This window comes from Cyprinodon tularosa, unplaced genomic scaffold, assembly GCF_016077235.1.
Source record: "Cyprinodon tularosa strain WSP-4 unplaced genomic scaffold, ASM1607723v1 ctg214, whole genome shotgun sequence".
In the NCBI taxonomy this organism is placed as follows: domain Eukaryota; kingdom Metazoa; phylum Chordata; class Actinopteri; order Cyprinodontiformes; family Cyprinodontidae; genus Cyprinodon; species Cyprinodon tularosa.
The window spans coordinates 493235-505965 of record NW_024038796.1 but is presented as its reverse complement, the minus strand read 5'-3'; the positions used below and the strand labels follow the sequence as shown (position 1 = coordinate 505965).

Here is a 12731-nt window from a genome sequence, read left to right as displayed (position 1 = left end):
CCAGGAACTAGCCGGAGCCCTGGGCGATTATTCATTCTCTGGTCATTTCGAATAAATTGATATACCTTATAACAAATTCAAAAGTAAAACGTCTACAATGTAACAGCGATACGTACCAGCTCATTTTAATGAACCTTTAATCCGTTGTCCCTTGATAATAATGTTATCTTCCAAATAACATAGCTTTCTATCACAGCACTTCTGAGCGTCCAACAGGAAGTGACGTCAGCCAAGCCGCTTAATTTCCTCCGAGTTTTATATATATATATATATATATATATATATATATATATATACAACAAAAATAAAGAGCGAGTTAAATGTCATATGTATGGCGTGATATATAAATAGTAACAAATACAACAGTCATTTTATTTATCAAATCCTGTATTAATTTGTCTATAAACTTCTCTATATCTTGTGTGTTTGAAGGAACGTGAGGAAGTAAACAAAAGGCAAGTTATATATTTCTTTATTCAAGTACTTACATGGAAATAACAAAACATTTGCATTACAACAAACTGAAGTGCCAGGTAAACGGGGGAGCACATCTCCCTATCACAAAGATATAGTGAAATTAATTTAAATATTTAGCTCATCATAAAATGACCTTATTATAAGGTAATAAAACATTAAATAGGGAAAAGACATCCACAACACAAAACAAGACCCCTTTTCTTTAACAAAAAAAAGCCAACAGAACAGTTATCCCAATGTGTGTTTCCAGTTATCCATCTTGCATTGTTGTTAGGTTTGTTCCTTTTCACCCATTTTACTTTTTTCATGCATAATAAAAATAAAAAAAAAGGGAGTACCACCATCAGAAAGTGTGGGTGGTACTTTCCGTGCACATGCAAACGTGAGAATATTTTTTTGATGAAAGGAAACACAGCACAACAGAAAACAGTGAGCATCGACTCCGTCTTGGCACCAGTGTCTCTGCTGAATCCCTGACACCACCCTGTAGTCCATAGGATGACATGAGTTTCTTATTATAATATCTACATGTTATTGGTGTTATGAGGGGTTCAGATTTATCTTAAAGAAAACTGACTGCCATTAGTTGCTATAAGTGAACCAAAGCTCAGTGTCTTGCATAGGGCCAATTGAGCCGTTACACACCAACATTAACACAAGTCTGCCTTCAGCTACCAGCAGATAGGGGTCAGGTTTATGATTTGTTGGTCCTGCAGCGTTCTTCTCATGTATTGTTTTTGATCAGCCAACCCTGCAACCCACTTTAGTCCAATGATGGCTGCTCATGTTGGCTTGAATCCAACATGGAGCCAGGGACCTTTCAGTCACCTACTTTTGGCCAATAGAGCATTGAGCACATACAATACCTAATTAAAAGAGGGAAGAAAAGACATTAAAAAGTAGTTTGATTTGAGCTGAACAGGGGGCAATACTTATGGCATCCACATATTTTATTTCAAAGTTAGAATTCAAAAGGGGATGTGCACTCTGTTATATTATAACACCCAAACAGTATTAAGGAAGCAGGTGGGGTAATATAGATTATACAAAATTTACAAAAACACATACAAAACGAAAATCAACACACGCATTAAGGGTTGACGAAATACTGTTACCAAACTTGTAATTATATGGCTTCATATGGATGTTGAAATCGTCTGCTGTTTTCCCCGCCTTACGCATATTATTCTTCAGGGCGAAGCAAACAGAAACACAATGTTCTACTACAGAAGAGAAAAAAATATTTTGGCAAAACGAGGTCTAAATAACCCTCAGCCTCTTCTACTACATTTCATAGGTCTAGTATTAATTCATGAAAAGTTTTGTTTTAGTTTTTTCTTATAGCTTTAATGATATTTTCTGCTTCGAATCCCTATATGGTTATTGCTAGATACAACCTGGTCTATCACAATTAATATACCGTATATAAAAAAAAAAACATGTATTATTATGAAAGTAAGTGTGGTGGTTCAGTCTTCAGAACATTTTAGGAGTTAGTGAGTTTCTTTATTTCAGTGGCTGGAGCAGAAACTCTAATTTGTTAATGTCCAACCAGTGCAGTGGAAGTGCAAGTCTACATGCTACAAACCTATTGATTTACAGCTGTAAACACTCAGAACTTTTTAACTTTTTTTACTCAAGTGCAAGGACAGTTCATTTCGCTATTTAGATGAGTTTAGAAAAGACCCTCTAAGGCCGAGTTAATTGGAAAATAAGTGAATTCTTGCCAGGAAGCAGAGCAGTGAGAAGTGTTTCAGGAAAGAGACCGAATGGCCTTCAGAGCTCTTTGCTGCCTGCACTGGATTCACTTGGCCTTCGCATTAGTCAGTTCCTAACCTCCTTTAGCCCAGTAGTTGAATGTGCCGATGAGTACAGTATTTGCTTTTTTAAGCAGTTTGAGATTAAGATTATGATCATATGCAAAAAAATAAAGTAAAATTGCAATACTTGTTTTCTTCAAAATATAGAAAAAGAGATTTAGTAATGTGCATTTAGACTGACAGGGTTACAAATCCTTTCAATTTTACATGGAAGATTCCTTTGCTTTAAGTAAAACATGTATAAAACAGCATCTTCCTTGTTTTCAATTTCACTATTTTTTTTTATTTTTACCACTTAATAGTGTAAAAAAAATGCCTAAAGACAAATGCCTTTCGCTGTCTGGCAATAAGCCTGTAATACGATCTTCAATGTTATTCCTCTGTGGCAGTGTTCTTGGATCCAAGCAAAACCATCGATGGCCCGAACAAAATGTTTTGCTAAAAGATGGAAATGATCTGAGTGTAAAATGAATAAAGTAAGTGATTTAATTTGTGGAAACTTATTTGCATGATGTGTTATGTATTTTGTTTATGAATAGCTTCAGTCATTAAAAAAACAATCACTAATAACCAGTATTTTTTTTATACAGCTAAGAGGCTGTGGTAATTATAATAACTAATTTTTCTTTTAATGGAAATACACCAAATAAAAAAAATGGAGTTCATTCAAAGAACACATTAGTGCTGTTTAACTGGTCTACACTGTAAATCGTACAGATGGTGCTATCCTTTTGTTGTTTGTGACTTTTTGTTTTTTTCTTTAGTAAAAGATGGAACAACATATTTGGCACTACTGAAGGGACCTTAAAACATTTTAACAAAAGAATATTTTGTTTTTCTGAAAGCTTAAAGACACTTTCCACGTAAGCATTCAATCAATTAAGAGTTCTTGTTTATGCAGAAGTTTGTATTTACATCATGTGCATTAAGGGATGCACATTTATGCACAATTTAATACTGAACTGTGGTGCATTTGACATTTTAGTACAAAAGGTGAAACTTCTACTGTAGCTACCTGCATACATATTTGTATACTGTACAAAAAGAAGAACACATACATTTTGCAGTCTTGTCTCAGAATAAGAAATATGTAAACATGGATTTGTTTTTTTTTATTACTATTAATCTCTTACAATTTTCTGTTCATCTCTTAGTTGTTTTGATAATAATATGAGAAGACATGCAAAGGACCATATTCATCTTCTCTCTATATTACTGCTTATGGACAACCAAGTGTTCTTTGATAAATTGTTCATTCTGTCTGTAACCATGCTTTTTGTTAATTTCATTTGCAAGTGGCATATGTCTGTATTTAATTGCATATTGCAGAAGTCATGGAAAATAAAGAATATCATTGAGCATTTATATAAAAACAAAAGAGCAACTAAAAGTACATTTGGTAACACAACGTCAAACATTTTTAAAATAAAAAAACGACACGCATGGTGTCTCACAGTGACTAAAAATAAATTAAGTATTGGCAAAGGCATCAGTTGCTGTAGACATGTCTGTGCATGTAACAAGACAAGACATTGGCTTTGCTTCATTTGACCTACTCTGCAACGATCTAGATTCAAACGAACTGTGCTGGTTCATCTGGTGTTTGGAGTCTGATCTTACCATTGTTTCCACAGCTGTGCTAAACCGATGCCACACTTGGTTTGGCAAATGTCAGGAACAATTATAAGGAACAACGTTGGCTGCATCACTGCAATACATTTGGCACATTCTTTGAAAATAATAATCATAAAACGACCCCCAAAAAAAGGAAACATTCAAATATATAAAAAAAAAAAAAAACACGTTACACCTTAACAAAAATAACAAAAAATACAGTCACGTGCCACCATTAGGAAAATCATGACGATACACAAATATAACCAATTGCACTTTTAAACAGCCTAATGAAATTAATGCATACATCCCAGACAATACACCTTCTTACTGAGCTCCGTTCATCAGCTTCAGCCTTTCTCATGCATTCTGGCTTTCTTTCAATGAAAACAGTTTCTGTAAAAATGACATATCCACCTCAGAACCTAGTGATACACCAAGACCTCTGTGGCAGAACGTGCTGAGGTGCCCATCTCTGTGTTTACACTATGTTACAGTAGCTGAGGCTCTGAATTGCTTTTAAAAAACAAGAGGAAAGCAGCCCTTCCTCTCTAACTTAAACTAAAGACTTCCATCTCAAAAAAGAAGGAACTGAAAGGAGCCGGAGTGTAAACAAAGTAGAGAATCACCTATTTTATTCAAAGTGTATGTGATCCTTACTTCCAAAGTCTCTGTATGGTCTCTGGCTAGGGTCTAGTCCATGTGCATGTAGTGATGGTCATGATGCTCCCACCGCCGGGCCCCCACAGGAGCTGGGCGGCGAACTGTGGCTCCCGGCCGCCCCGCTGTTCTTGTCCGCCTGCTTCTTGTCCTTCTGTTTCAGGTGAACCTTTGCATGTCTCTTTCGCTCGTCACTCCTGGCAAACTTGCGTCCACAAAACTCGCAGGAGAAGGGTTTCTCACCCGTGTGCGTGCGGATGTGTGTGGTCAGATGGTCGCTCCGGCTGAAGGACCTCATGCATATTCTGCACTGGAAGGGCTTGTGACCTGTGTGGATGCGGAGGTGACGAGTGAGCTCGTCTGAGCGCGAGAAGCGTCTGTCACAGTTCTCAGCAGGACAGGCGTGCGGCCGTTCATGAACGGGGGTTTTGCTGGGACGGTTGGGGTACTTCCTGGGGCGAATGGGTTTAAGGGTGAGAGTCTGAGGTGGCGGGTGGTGCTGAGGCGGGTGCTGTTGCCCGCCAATGAAACCTGGGTGGATCTGCTGCTTGTCTTTAAATGCTCTGATGGTCTCTAGGGGTGTGATGGGTGGAGGGTTGACTCTGATAGGGTCCATGGTCTGGAAGGGCTTGTGCTCCATGACACCAACCTCTCCTTGGTGATGGAAAAGGTTGTAGTCGGGGATCATAGAAAAAAGGCTGCTATCCATGGGGGCTTTGGATGTGGAGTGATATTCATTTCCAGGGTAGGCAAGAGCTGTGCTGGTGGCCGGGCTGTGGTGGAAGGAGACCTGATCCTGGTATAGGTCGCTGCAGGTGGAGTAGGCAGGGAGCGGAGGACCGTATACCTGCTCCATGTCTGACGTCTGTCCACCCATGTTTGCTCCAGAGGATGGCGTTTGCGTTGTAACCGTGCCAGGTGAAGGAGAAACCCCCAGGATGCCCGCACTGACAAGACTTATGATGTTGTTGTCGGGGCACCAGCCGGAGCCCCCGATGCCACCTGAAGGAGGAGTGTCAAAGGCAAACTTCCCAAGATATGTGACAGTTTGCCCGCTGCGGTTGGACTGGAAGCTGGATCCATACTGTATCTCAGAGCTTGTCTTCTCGCTTCCCATCCCTAGATCCATGATATTATCTAGATGAAAAAAAGGATTAAAAACATTAGCAAATTATTCTCTTGGATTCTAAAACATGGATTCAAAATACAGGAAATCTTGTGGAACCCGAAGAAAAAGATTCAGAAAAATTACTCTACTGTGCTGAATAAATATAAAAAAAGAAGAATTTGCTTTGTTCTTAAATAAAGCGTCATATAAGTAAAAGGAAAAAAAGTTACAAAAGATAAAAGAATGATAATATAAAAACCCATACAGTTCACGAAGAAACGTGAGCCCTGTCAGACCTGGAAGTTAAGTGACTGTTGCCTCTGAGAGACTGGTGTCTCTCTCTCTCACAGATCCCACAAGCTCTCATAAATCAAGACCTAAACACCCCCTTTGATCCAGTCATTGTGTCCCTTAGGAGGACAGCCAAAGAGGAATGGCAAGATTTGATGTCTTAACAGCAGGGAGGATTATAAGGCAGACGCCAAATCTAGAATGCTCAGGAATTCAATGTTTGCATTTGCTAAAAAAAAGGAACATCTGGAGGGAAATTTCAGTGTTTCGTCATAATATTTTTCTTCTGTTTTTAAAATTATTATTATTATTATAGAAACATTTACAGCAATTCCCTTATGCTCTCGCTCCTTTTAAAAAAGCTTTAAAGAACAATTACAGATATATTACAAGTGATAAATTTCAGGGATAGCCGTGTTCTTTAGGGTAAATATGTAAGAATTTTAACAGAATTACGTCTGAATAAGAACTTAAAATAGACTTTTTTCATCTTGTGGGTGAGGTGTTCATATTCACTCTCAGTAATAAAAGGCCACTGACATTTGACTGGTAAAGCCTTTTAGAGGAATAAAAACAAGTCTTGGAAAATACTATTTGACATGTGAATAAATATGGATTCTTTTTCTATGCATTTATGAATATGAAACATAATCTTCATTTAATGAAACTTAATCTTTATAAAATTAATCTTTATATGTACTTTTAATAATTAAGTTTATATTATATTTTATATTTTTATTTTATTTTAACCACTAAGATTGGGATTTTAGACGCAAAATTAAAGTCAAACCTTTTCACACACCTGTTCCAACTATTAAATCACAGCAAATGTTTAATTTCCTTTAACACCAAATAAGAATGTTATGAGTGTGTGAACTGAAATTAAATAAAATTCAACAGAAATACAACAAAAACACTCCTCTAGCTGTGATATATATATATATATATTTTATTTATTTATTTATTTATTTATTTTTTTTTTCCTAAATTAAACCCTTTATTAGCGCGCAGGGGTTATTGCGTAAATAAAATTGTGTTTTGATCCTACACACCCTGATTCGCTCGTGTTGAACTGCCAGTAAAAATAAGCTTATTTTACCACATGGTGTTTTGATAATTTAAACGCGCACTGGGATAAAATAAAGGAGAGCAATCTCTCGATTATTAAAACTACGTTTTATGAACTCTAGATTAAAACACGCGTGTGTTTTATAGGGAAATATTATAGGGGAATTCTAGGTTTCCTATTTTTCTCAGCATAATTCTGCCTCCTCAACAAATAATCTTTATATGTATAATTGATATAATAACATTTTTTACCTATTTATCCAATTCTCAAATGCGTCAAAAGAAGACGATGAGCTAAATATAAGGACCAAAATGTAGAAATAATTTTGATTGAGCGAATGCGATAAATAATAAAGCCGCTGTTGCAATTTCCTAAATCTAAGGTAACGCACGGGCCATGCGCTTTGAACGCGTTTCATATAGGAGAAAGCCCCCGCACACGCCTACTAAAACACTGTTAATAGAGTTGTGAATGAAAGTCATTGTTTTAAGTAGCTTACCCCCCCTTTTTTTTGCAAGTGGATATCAAATCTGAGGCACTTTGGTCTAACCGCACATTATCCACGCTTCCAGATTTTGTTCCACAGATTCTATCATCATCCTGGAAGCGCTTTTCCACCAAAATAAAAAAAGTTCTCAGCTTTAAAAAAGTTAAATCACAACTTGAGAGTATTTCCTTGCACATGTGTTTCTTTTTGCACTATTTTTTTAGTGTTTTTAGATTTCAGACGATGCGTTTTTTACGATTTGAATTCTGATGATTCTACTCGAGACGTTTATGAAATATATATATATATATAAATTGAAAAACAATCACACTGCAAACATTACTTCTATATCTATATTTTAGTGGGTTGACTCACTGATTTACACACCTGGCCTCTCTAAATTGTGGGTACCAATGAACCTGCCTCCGTGCGCAACAGAGTGAGAGCGCAAACAGGTGCTCCGAGCCCGAAGACAACTGTTGCCGTTTTCGCTCATCTCACTTTGAACCGCTTTAAACAGAGCGACTAAACTGAAGCATGGATTAAAGTCTTACCTGTATTCATCTGCGAATAGTGGTTTATAGGCTCCGTGCTGGTGAAAATGTTCATAGAGGTGGGGATGTCCTCCTCCGGGTACAGACTGTCGGGGATCGCGTTTATTAAACTGCTCATGGTAAGAGGGATCTTGTCCGCTAGTTTCCCTGTCATAGCAGTTATATTCAGTCCGACATTTACAGAGGACAGCGCGCAGGTATCCAGGTAACCAGACGGAGAGACGCACAGGTGCTGCCCGGGCGCTGGAGTCAGGAGCAGGATGGATTCCGGTGCTGTACTATCCAAAGTATCCCGCGGAGGACGCGCAGAGCCGGTTATCTCCCTTCTTAGCGCACAGAGCCTATTGTTGCTATTAATCTGATCACTGTGGAAGCTGACGGGTTGCTTGTGAGGGAATTTCAAGTCTGTGAATCAATAAAGGAGGAGGAGGAGATGATGGTGGTGTTGCTTGAACAAGAGGAGCAGCTCTGCTTGCTCTATTGGAGCTGGATAGGGGACTCCAGTTTACCCGTATTAAATAGTGGGATGGAACATTTGTGTGACGTAGATGACCATATATGGACATGGGCGCCCATCAGAAGGCTCTCCGCGCGTCAGTCAGTGGAAACTACAGTGGAGGCAAAAGGCTCCGAGAGAGATATCTAAGTTTACAAAAACTGAGATAGCAGATCCAGCTGCGTCCTTCTTCTATTCGTTGTCTGTCCTTGTGAAATAAAGGCAGCCTCTAATCTTGATTATTTTCAGTCCTTGTGATACCTTCTGGGGAGTGTTGTGACTATAAAGTCTGTCACTCACACTCCGTGTCATGATTTCAGATTATGTTTCCCACAATAAATTGCATTAAGATTTTTAAACATGTTTTGATGACTTCACAATCAGGCCCCATCTTGTCCTGAACAGTTCAGACAGGACTTAGTCTCTCCTTGTCTCTCTGTGAACTTGCACACACTTTCTGCAGCACAGCATTGCAAAAAAGCAGCTGGCAAACTCTTTTAAAAGCAGCCACATTGTCAAACAAAGGCAGTAATAGACGGAGTTAATCACTTGTACATATTGCATAGCTTTGCACAGACTTGCTTTGACTTGGAGCCCAAGCAGTAGGTCGGGTGGAAACTCCAAATAAGGCAGTGTCCGGCCCCGCCCCTCCACGTCTGTATATGGACATGTGAGTTCCGGGTGAGGCTGTCGTAGTAGTAGTAGTGGAAAAGTGATCGGAAGCCACAGACTGTTAAAAAAATGACAGTGGACAACGCGTCATGGTTCGTGTTTTTCACCAGCCTGCAAAGTTGTGAAAAAAAGCTTACTTGTTGCCTCCTATAAAAAATCCCCCCCAATGATTAAATTGGTTACACTAAAACATTTTGTGTAACAACAAAGAAATAAACTTAATCACAGCTTTTAACTTTTACATCCAAAATAAATAAACTACTGCTATCAATGCAATTTCCAATATTAAACTGAGTGATTCATGTTCAGTACCTGTTGTTAAAAGAAACAAAACAAAAACAAAACAATCCTCGACAAAACATACGCCTCTTGGAATATATTCAGAAAATACAGAATGGCATGTCAGTGCTAGCACACACAGAACTGAGAAATTAATAGTACTCAATGAAGCATAAGTGTAAACAGAGTGTGTGGGAGAAATAGTCTGAATCATGCCTGGTGTTTGGGGGGGTTACACAAATAGAGCAGCCGCTGATCTTGCATGTCTTATTGCCAAATGCAAGTATTTATGCTAAAGTGTCTCTTTTAGTCTCTAAGCATAGACTGACCAATTTTGACGAGTAGCAGGACAGCATGAGGAATTTATTTTTGGACAATCAAATCTTTTTTTTTTTGCAATCCTCTGACTCATTTCACTCAGACTTTTTTTTACTTGTTTAAGATTTAAAACCTATCAGGTTATCTTATTTACAATCTCAGTTACCTCTTGAGTGGAATTTGGATGGTCACCATATAAAGGTATCCCAAGTGCCGTTTCAAAACTGAAATACTTCTTTTGTAATGTTCATGGTCTTAAACCTATGTGACAAATGTAAGGCCCGCAGGCCACATGTGGCCCATTAAGGCAGTTTATGTGGCCCTCAGGAGTCAAAAAAGGCACATCATGTCATTGAATAGAGGCATGTGTGCTTAAATGAAATAATGGAATCAAAGCAGATAGGTGCCGATGTGTAAATCTGTCTCCATATCTGATGTTAATATTGTATTTATGCCCAATAACTCATTTAAATCGATAAATTTTTTCTACCATTTGGTCACTGTAAAGGAAATACATAGAACTACCTTAGATATATGATCTGGTGAACTGTAAAGTGTCTTGAGATGACATGTGTTGTGAATTGGCGCTATATAATTAAACTAAAATGAATTGAATTGCTTTTCTGCTTCAGCTGAACAGATCCAATCCTGTGATGCATCACTACCACTATCACATGACTGAACAAACACCATGTAACTAGTCCTCCCCCTCATGGAACAAAAAGAGCAACTGGATGCAAATAAACATTGGTTGTTAATATCGGCCCAGGTTTATTTTTAGGCACAATAATGTTGTGTTTCAATGATACCCATGTTAATGCTGATATAAAACCTAAATCTATAATCATCTAAAACCTAATCTAAATCTATAACCTAAATCAAAGGTTTCATATAGAACTGATGCAATTGGCCCTTTGCAAGACTTAAAATTGATGAAGTGGCGCTGAGATAAAAAAAATTAGTTTGACAACCCTGATGTAAACGATGCTAGAAACATGACTTGAGTGGCTAGACTTCTATATGCAGAACAAAGTTCTTTGAAATGTTTGCTGCACACTGACCGTCAGCAGGCTTAATAATTGCACATTTATTTTTCTAGCTTAAAATAACATACAGAGGTTGTTAGTTTTGTAAACTAAAGAAACAACAAAGTTTTATTTAAAACCTCCTAGACTAGACAAATTAAGAATGTATTATTATTATTTTCATATTTTCCCCTATTGTAACTTTAAAAATAATATCAAACAGGTCTCAAATCCTGTGCAATAAGAATCTGAAATCTGCAGCTAAATGAGGGGGCATTTATTTACTGCTATGTTTCAAGATCAGATGACTGTTAACATTTGTTACAGATTACATATGTTAGGTATTAAGATTACACATTCAATTTTGTCTTTGTTGTTTTAATAAAAAAAGAAGCAGGACCATGCCCTGTGATGACATCAAACCATACTTTCATATTTGTAAAATAAAATAGTAGGTTATGGATTCTGATGAGTTCAAGTTGAGATATTTGCATATGTATAGCTTAGCTAATTATAATTTCTTTCTAATATATGTTAAGTTTACAGTTTTTTGTTTTGACTCATTTTATTACAAGATAAAACAATAATGATGATTTAAAAAATATTTAAAGTAATATCTAAGCAAAAAAAAAAAAAACTGACATCAGCAGATAAAAGTTTGAGAGTGGTTTGATGCAGAATAACAATTTTATCATCCTCTGTGGTTCTACTCTGTTGGTGAATTGAAATTAGCGTCACTGCCTGATCAATACTCTGTTACAAATGTCTAAAACCAATGGTTTCCTCTGACTTTAATATAGATGAAAATCATCAGAGGATCCCCAGGTGTGCCCCAGGACTCTCTGAAGTGGGATTGTCTTTCCTCGTGCATAGGGAGAGTTTGTATTTCCCTGCGGTTGGAAAGTTGGCCACCCCAGCTGGAAAACATACCTGTAGCAGGCTTATTTCCTCGACTGTGAGACGGGTCACAAAAGGGGAGGGCCTCTATTGTTTGTCAATGGCTCATGGCGTGACCAGGCTCTGAGAATAGCGTCCAGCTCTTTTGCATATGGGAATTCCATGGAAGCAGAGGCCCATTTTAAAGCACTGTGGAAAACCTCTCAGGCACCATGGATGCATATTCAAATTTTATTTTTTTTTTCTTTCCACATAGAATCACAATGGTTAAATTTATCCCATCTTTTTGATGAGGCAACTACAAAAATAAAACATTTCCAGCTGCACAAACATCACCTGAGCAAATACTGTTATGTGTCCTAATGAATGAGAACATGGTAGTAAATTCAGGACACCAAGTACCCTAAAGAAATGATTAGAAAATCTAACCAGCATGATGTACCTCTGCATGCATAAGTTAAAGGAATAGTACATCCAAAACATGATTAGCCTTCATTTTCTACTCACCCCCATGCTGAACAACACTCTGGAGTACTTTTTTGATATCTCAAATGCATCTGGAGATCTGGGAGGCTTCTTGCTGTCTGCTGACATTCAAATAATGGAGGTCTATGGCGCCCGAGGCAGAAAGGTCCATAAAAGTCCACAAAAAACGTGTCAATATTCCTCCATACTGCTCGTCCAATGTATTCCAAGTGTCCTGAGTGGGTAGCATCCAGAATTTACTCGAATCGAAGTCATTTAGAATGTTTTTAGAGCATAAACAGTAGTGTATAGGATTTCCTAAAAGTGCGTTCACGAGTCTACGGAAACCGCAGCAGACCAAACCAGACGAAAGTGCGCATTCAGCTCGGCAAAGAACTCATGCTCTTCCTCAACACTGAAGTCCTCAGACATTTTTCTTTCGTTGTTTCTTTCTTTGCACAGGTAAACAGCACATTTCTTCTTCTACGCAGCACATTTC

The 12731-nt window shown here is 37.8% G+C and overlaps 2 protein-coding genes across 3 annotated transcripts in view; both read right to left on the bottom strand.

Moving 5' to 3' along the window:
• bin3 (bridging integrator 3) overlaps positions 1-239 on the bottom strand; it is a 45836-nt gene extending 45597 nt beyond the window's left edge. The window contains exon 1 of the mRNA XM_038285786.1: positions 117-239. Coding sequence (XP_038141714.1) covers positions 117-124 — 8 coding nt within the window. The 5' untranslated portion in view covers positions 125-239. The remainder of the gene's footprint in view (positions 1-116) is intronic.
• A 216-nt stretch (positions 240-455) lies between these two features.
• On the bottom strand, positions 456-8578 carry egr3 (early growth response 3). Of its 2 annotated transcripts, none has more exons than XM_038285781.1 (2): positions 8081-8578; positions 456-5708 (listed from the first exon to the last, which is right to left on the bottom strand). In XM_038285781.1, exons 1-2 carry the CDS (start codon positions 8232-8234, stop codon positions 4630-4632), a joined length of 1233 nt encoding a protein of 410 aa, XP_038141709.1. In that variant the 5' UTR covers positions 8235-8578; the 3' UTR covers positions 456-4629. The 2 variants fall into 2 exon arrangements, with proteins under 2 accessions (XP_038141709.1, XP_038141710.1); XM_038285782.1 differs by lacking the exon at positions 8081-8578 and adding an exon at positions 5945-6010.
• Between the last annotated feature and the right edge of the window lie 4153 nt (positions 8579-12731).